The 7,706-nt window shown below is 48.7% G+C and overlaps 1 protein-coding gene across 1 annotated transcript; it reads left to right on the top strand.

The window, feature by feature from the left end:
• The first annotated feature begins 609 nt into the window (after window positions 1-609).
• LOC122910501 (transmembrane epididymal protein 1A-like) lies at window positions 610-2,365 on the top strand. Its single transcript, XM_044255125.1, has 2 exons — window positions 610-1,580; window positions 1,766-2,365. Exon 1 carries the CDS (start codon window positions 693-695, stop codon window positions 1,578-1,580), a length of 888 nt encoding a protein of 295 aa, XP_044111060.1. The 5' UTR covers window positions 610-692; the 3' UTR covers window positions 1,766-2,365.
• Window positions 2,366-7,706: the final 5,341 nt, after the last annotated feature.

Genomic DNA, 7,706 nt, shown 5'->3' with positions numbered 1-7,706 from the left:
ATCCCCATTCTACTGGTCAGGAGACTGAGGCTCAAGAAGACACAGTAACTTGCCCGTCGTCATGGGACTTACAAGTGTTGGAAATGAAAGTCATTTAGTCACGTACAAACTCTGGACTTTATCAGCAGATGAGTAGATCTGGGTCGCCATCCTGGCTCTGCTGTGCTCCCAGCTAGATGTGACACCTGTTCGTGTGGTTTCACTGCTCGGAGCCTTAATGTCACCTATACCTTTTGTTCCACTCTCTCATAGAGATTTTGAGGGATTAACTGAGGGAAAAAAAGATGTAATAGGACTGTCACAAAGAGACAGTCAATGTAAGAAAGTCAGCCACCGCCCCTTAATCACCTCTTTCCGTCCCCTCTCTTTGTGGGGGGTGGGGCAAAGGGGATGGAGGAGAAAGGGTCAACCACGTGAGGTGCAGAGGTTGGCATCCCAAGCTTGGCTGACCTAAGGAAGGAACGGAGTGAGGCAAAGTGCCACATGGTTGAAAGATCCCACCCAGGGAGTGGCTCAGATGCTTCCAGCACAGACGTGTGTCCTTTCATGTGTGGGAGGTAGGGGTGGAGTTGGAGCAGGAAGATATCACCACAGCTTAGAAGCCGCCACTCTTGCTTGTGAGGAGAGCCCCGCGAGGTTGCCGCTCACCTGCCGGCTCTCGCTCTGCTGGCTCCAGCACACACAGTGAGACCATGGGTACCTTCAAAGGACACCTGCTGGCAGGATTATTCCTTCTCTTCTTCTCTCTGTACTATGCAGTGATGATGTCCTTGGCCCTGCTGCGGGGACAGAGGTTACTCAGACCCCCTTTGCCCCCAAGGGAGAAGCGAGGACACAGGTGGTGGCAGCGGTTACCTGTGCAAGGGGTGATGAAGGTGGTCATTGCCCTGGGCGGCATCATTCCCGAGTTCTTCTACCCCCCAGGAGTAAACCGGATGAAGATAGTAGACTGGGAGAACCCTCAGCGGCCGTTCATATTTTACAACAACTGGGATCACGTCACCATATATGGGTTCTTCATGCTCAGTGGCGTGGTGGACATCGTGAGCCAGGCATGTCAAGCATGGCAGAACGTCAAGCTGGAGCGAGCAGCCGAGGCCCTGGCCTTCTGTGTGCTGACACTGCTGATGGCCGCCCACCTGGAGAACAAGGACACCCTGGAGATCCGCGTGCATGTGCTGTTTGTGGTGCCCACCTTCCTGGTGAGCCTGGTGCTCGTCATCGAGGTCTGGGTCCCTGACCAGCCCACGCTGTGGGTGCTCAAGGGCTGGCTGGGACTGGTGCTGAGCTGCTGGATGCTACAGCTCTCTGTGCTGATGTACGTTCCCCTCTCAGGGCAGCCCTGGAAGGCAGAGAACCCGGGGGACCTCGCCTTCCTCACCATCTTCTTCTGTTGGTACCTGGCCTTGGGTGCCGCCGTGCTGGCTGCCATCTATGGTCTCTGCAGCCTCTGGCACCATCGCTTCTCCTCCTGGAGGGAGACCCCAGGGGCCAAGTACCAGCCGTGTCCCAGAGGCTATAGCAACGAGGAGCTGGAGAAGCTGGGGACAGAGGCCATGCTACAGGATGGGGGTGTCTAGGTACAGAATCTGTCTCTGCACGGGGCCTGTTGTCCCTAGAGTCTGAAGGGTGCCCATGGTGCGCGCAGCCCGGAAAGTTCCTGGGATCTACCATATGGCTGCCTGTCCCAGGAGTCATCTTCCTTGTTCCTAAATAAACCTTCAGCTCCTCGGGTTACTTCAATCTGTCCCTCTGTTTTCTCCAGGTCAGCCTCTTTCCTGCCTCACTACCTCACTGCCCTGTACAGCTCCTGACCGTGGACTTCCATGACGTGAGAACAAGGAGTAGGGCTTTTCTCTGACAGCTTTTGGGATCCAAGAGGAGACAATAAATGAGGAAATAGAGGAAACCGGAGAGTCACTTGGACTCTGTGGGAGGGTTCTATCAGCTTGAGGCAGAACTGGCTGAGTACGTGCAGCTCAAATGTTTAAAGGTGTGAAAGAGAGGGTGTGCGTTTTTGCGTCGTGGTGAGGACTTCTGTTTTCTTCACTTCTCTCTCTGTCTTATTTACGCTGAGTGTAGCAGGATGAAGAACCGGTTCTAGAACTGTTGCTACAGTTGCTTTTAGTCTAAACTGAATGAGACTACTTCCGCCCTCTGCAGGAGCCAGGGATGAGGGGCAGAGGGTGACAGTCCATTGAGCAGGGGCTCAAGTCTGAGAGAATGGGACCAAAAGGGGAAGGACGTCCCGAAGGCGGATGTAGGAAACAAGGATGACTGAAATGTAATTTTCAGTTGCTCAGGTTTTGCCGTGATACAAAACTCCGTTGTTCCAACTCTTTCAGTAAAGTCTATGTTATAAGTCGGTGTGTGTCTAGGTGTGAGTGATTCTGGGGGAAGATCAAAGAAAAGGCCCAGATTTCAGTTGGTGGGGGCAGACGGGGAAGAACTGCTCTGAAACTTGGGGTGAAAATGAGCCCAGGAGTTCTGAAGAGGCAGGAACTCGGAGCTGAGAGAAAACAGAAAACGCCAGCCGCTGGGATTTGCAGAACTGTTCAGCCAGTCATTGAGCTTCTCCCAGAATGAGGACAGAAGGTGCCAGTAAATTCCTATACTCCATGAAATACTGAAAGCCAATTCTATAAAAATACTTATCCCTGGGTAGAGCCAGAAAGCCACTGCTTCTAATAACATGAGTCTGCATATGTGAGACAGATAAATCCAGCCCTTGGAGATGGCAGGAAGAAGGGTCATCGGGGTGCTGGCCACGGATGTAGAGAAAGGACCACAGAGCAAGGCTCCTTCTCGCGAGGCAGCCAAAGTGCTGCTGCTTCTCATGCAGTTAGAAATGCTGTCCTCAGAGACCAAAGAGCTGTAGGAAGCACAGAGAGGTGTTTGCATTTGCAAGGTAGGAGACAGGCTGCATGCTGTCATCTGAAATGTCATCAAAACCCTGTTTCCCCTAGAGTCTGAAGGGACAACAGACCCCCCCCACACACACACAAACACAGGGTACAGGTGCATGGCAAATGGGCTCTGGAAACTCCAGGATGAGAGCTGAAGGCAGAGAAGGGAGCAGGGAAAGGGATGGAGTGGGGCAGGGGTCTGGCAGCTCACACCAGCAGGGCTTGGAGGCGGGGAACAGTGTGGATCTAGAGGAAGAGAAATGTATCTTCCTGCAGCAGCTGGTAAGGAGCCCAGCCCCAGCTTCCTTCCCAGCAGAACAGGAACCAACCTAAGGAGAGGCCAACACCTTTCTTTCTATCCCCATCCTAAAAAGCCCAGAAACAGAGCCAGATTTACCCTGAAGCTAATAAAGCTTAAGCTTCAGGGCTCCTCACTTTCCCTCTCCAAATGTAAAGCCCCAGGAGGGCTCATATGATCATATGATTCATATGATCACTTACACTGATAAACTTCCAAAGTAAGATATTTGTGTATTCTTTTTTCTAAAGAGGGACCTCCTACTTTAGGTATAACTTTAGGCTCCACAAAACCTGGCTTTGCCTCCACCCTGAAGGAGTAACACCGGTTTACTTTCAAGATGCCTTGTGATCAATGCATCTCTTAGCCTGTTACTAGAACATTCCTTATTTGAGGATAATGATAAGACACTTTCTCCTTCAACTTGGAAATTGCAGCTTAAAATTCTAATGACAGCACCAACCTGACTGAAAACCACCTGCTAGAGTATAATCCATCAGTTAACAATTTCCTCAGTGACCTGTTGTTATCAGATGCTGGGCCTGATTCAGTAAAGAGGAATCTGACAGGTTGAGGACTGGTGGCTAGGGGGAAAGGTGGGGCGTGATTTATGGAGGTGGGTCCTGTTTATCTTCCTCTATGCTATGTCGGGGAGTTTCTGTCCTGTGTATCTGGCCTTTGCCCAGTGTATTAGTCAGGGCTCTCCAGAGAAACAGAACCAATAGGATGTGGATAGATAGAAATTTTTTTAAGGAATTGGTTTATAAGACTGAGACAGCTAACAAGTCCAAAATAGGCAGGGCAGGCCAGCAGCCCAGAGACCCAGGGAAGAGTTAGTGTTGCCATCTTGAGTCTGAAGGTAGCCTAAAGGCAGAATTCCTTCCTGCTTAGAACACCTCAGTCTGGTCTTTTAGCGCCTTCAACTGATTAGGTGGGGCCCACCGATATTCTGGAGGGTAATTTGCTTACTCAAAATCTAGGGATTAAATGTTAATCACATCTAAAAAACACTGGCACGAGGCAACATCTAAACCAGTGTTTGGCCAAACAGCTGAGTTCCATGGTCTAGCCAAACTGACACATGAAATTAACCATTATACTCAGCATATGGGATCATGGTCACTCAAACATAATTCGTCCACTGTGTTTGTCGTGACTTTTGAGACTTTCCCAAATCAACTTCATTTTAAAAGAACTTCTTCGGGGGAGCACCTGGGTGGCTCAGTCGTTGAGTGTCTGCCTTCAGCTCAGATCATGATCCTGGGGGTCCTGGGATCGAGCCCCGCATTGGGCTCCTGCTCGGTGGGAAGACTGCTTCTCCCTCTCCCATTCCCCCTGCTTGTGCTCCCTCTCTTGCTGTCTCTTTCTCTGTCAAATAAATAAGTAAAATATTTTTTAAAATAAATTTTTAAAAAATAAAAGAACTTCTGCCGGGGTAGTTCAGTCAGCTAAGTATCTGACTCTTGATTTCAGCTCAGGTCATGGTCTCAGGGTTGTAAGATCAGAGCCTCATGTCAGGCTCCACACTGGGCATGGAGCCTGCTTAAGATTCTCTATTTCTCCCTCGACCTCTCCCCACTTGCGGTCTCTAAATAAATAAATAAATAAATAGGGGTTGGGGGATGGGATAACTGGGTGATAGGTGTTAAGGAGGGCACGGGATGTAATGAGCACTGGGTGTTATATGCAACTGATGAATCACTGAATTCTGCCTCCGAAACTAATAATACACTATATATTAACTGAATTTAAATAAAATAGATAAATAAAAAACAAACAAATAAATAAGAGAACTTCATCATTATAAGTTCTGATTGCAGTGTGATCATGACCATATAGGGCTATCTGGCCTTCCTCCCTTCCCTGTTCCCTCAAAGAAAGAAAGTGGTGGGTATACAAGTCAGTGACATTTATTTTTAAAGATTAAAATCATGTTTAGAGAGTTTTCTTTATTATTCATAGTATACATTTTAGACATATTACAATATAGCAAAAAATATTTTTAAGTGTTTTGAAATCTACCATTCTGCCCCCACCTAGAATTAATGACTGCCTGGGAGGGCTAAAAGAGGAGGAAGTTATTTCAATCAGAGTGGGTGATAGGGTTTCTATATCAGAGATGAGCCCTTTCTTGGTGATGACGAGGGATGTGCCTGATGACTAAGGTGTGGATGAGTAAAGAGGCTTGGAGGTTAAGGTCACTAGAAGATGAAGAAATCCACAGCTGGGGATCTAGAATTGTGGGAAGGAATGGAGGAAGGATCATGACAGGGCTGGGAAGATAGCAGCATTGGGCTGGAGGGCCCCAGAGCCTAGCCTCCAGTGAATCTGGGGTGTGTGCATGGGGGGAGACCTAAGGCATCAAAGAGGGCAGAAGACAGAAAGTGTGGCTACCATGAGCTTCAAGAAGGAAGTGATTGGGGTTAAGCAGAAATGGTAACACCTACCCCAAAAAGGTATTGCGAGAAATAAATGAGGTGTTGCATATGTAACACTTAATTCAGAGCTTGAGGTATGGTAGATGTTCAATCGATATTAGTTCGAGAGACTCAGTATACAAATGGGCAATTGCCAGACTAAATATATGAAAATAAAAATCTGACCTACAATCTGCAGCATCCAGTCCAGGTAACCAACCCCCTATCCACAGTAATCTGGCCAGGAAGCCAGCCTGCTACCTATAAGTCAGACCATAGAAAGTCAACTAGCTATCACTAGTAGTAGGTCAGGAAGCCCAACAATAATCCCTATAACAACTGACCCCAGTGGGCAGGATCGGATGAATAACCAACAGCTTCCCTCATTTTTGCCCTATTTCCAACTTGGGACCAACCAGAGAAAGCCAAAGGTGCACACCTAACCAATCATGTGGGTTTCCCACTTCTAGTTAGCCTGCCTGCGGCTTCCCGGTGCCAACAGCCTCCAGTCGGGACATAGCTGAAGCCTCCCTTTTCTCCCACTGTAAAGCTTTCCAGCTCTCTGCCTGGCAGAAAGCAACTGACAGAGGCTGATTCCCTTGCTATAGCAAACGGAATAGATAGCCTCTGCTTGGTCTTCATTTCTTTCCACATGTTCAATTCTTTCATTTATTCATGCAAGCAGTTACTCAATATTTAATGAGCATCTACTATTTACCAGCCTCCGTGCTAGGTCCTGAGAATAATGAAAAGACCCAGATGCCAGGGTCCCTGACTCTAAGCTGATTATGGCTCAGTGGGAAGAAAGGGGAAAAAAAAAAAAGACAAAACAAGTGCAGTCTGAAAGAGGCTGCAGGTAAGGCAGGTAGGCAGACTTGGCAATCAGGGAATGCTTCCAAGAAAAGTGACATCTCCACAGAAACCTGAAGGATGAGTGTGGTCAGGGGAAGGGGGTTTGGGGAAATATTCAGAAGAGGAGGGAAGGGCCAAGGGAAGTCCCCAGGTCCAAGCATAAACACTGAAGGAAGTGAGTGCAAGTGGGATGCTTGGACCTCAGTGTCTGAGCCTGCAGTGGCAAGCCATGAAGGTGGAAATGTAGACAGGGGTCAGATTTCTTCTGGACCCCATGAAGGAATTAGGTGTGTATCCTGAAGCCAGTGGTCGTGATCAAATTTCCATTTTGAAAACGTCCCTCAGGCTTGACGCAGAGTGAGGTGTGGTGGGGAGCTACAGTTGGGGAGCAGACCCGGAAGCAGGGAGACCAGCCAGGAGACTGACAGGCCATGATGCTGGAGGAGAAAAGAGCTCATTTAGATGGTTCCTGACCTGCAGGGCCTGCAGATGGGGAAGGTGAGGGAGAGGGAAACCCTAAGCTTGGACCACTGAGGAGGAAGGTAAACGCAATCACTGAGAAAATGAATATCAGGACCTGGAAATATTCAGGGGCTGGAGCCGAAGAGAGGAATTCTGACCAAAGATATGCAGTTTGAAGTGTTGTTCTAGAAGTAGATGTATGAGTCTGGATCTCAAGAGAAGGGGACAGGTGGAGAGATTTGGGAGCCATAAATGGTCGTTAAAGCCATTTCTGATCACCCAGGGATGGAGCTGCTCTTCGGGGAGAAGGTAAAGGGAAGAGGGCTTGGAACACAGCTCTGGGAGGCCCCGTGTGTCACTGGGAAAAAGAAGAGAGATACTTGTAAAGCAGATCGAGAAAGAGCAGAAGAAAAGAGCAGGGAGGCAGGAGGCAAACAATGGGCTTGTTGGAACACAGAAACTAAATACTGATATTGTTCCAAAAAAGGGAGTAGCCAACAAAACCTTGTTTCTTACTCCCAGTTGTTCCTCCTTCCTTTCCTCCCCCTCCCAGAGAAGGACGGCCCTTGGGACACTGGGAGGGAACTCACTCTTCTAAGACTAGAGGAACTGGTCCTATGTTGCCTCACAGTGTTGCCCAAGCCGCATCCGCAAAATGCAGGTGTCGGTAGCCGTCATATAGGAAACCGATGATGAAAGACTAAGCAGTGAACATGCTCAGGACAGAGATTTGCCAGTGAAAGGACTGCGCCAGGCTCTTGGTAAGGCAGG

The sequence above is a fragment of the Neovison vison genome, chromosome 6 (assembly GCF_020171115.1).
Source record: "Neovison vison isolate M4711 chromosome 6, ASM_NN_V1, whole genome shotgun sequence".
Taxonomy (NCBI): domain Eukaryota; kingdom Metazoa; phylum Chordata; class Mammalia; order Carnivora; family Mustelidae; genus Neogale; species Neogale vison.
Note: the sequence above shows the minus strand (reverse complement) of the source record. Positions and strands in the feature narration are given on the sequence as shown.

What these genes read in the sequence shown, in the direction of transcription:
- LOC122910501 (XM_044255125.1), top strand. Translation starts at nt 693, where the DNA reads ATGGGTACCTTCAAAGGACACCTGCTGGCAGGATTATTCCTTCTCTTC.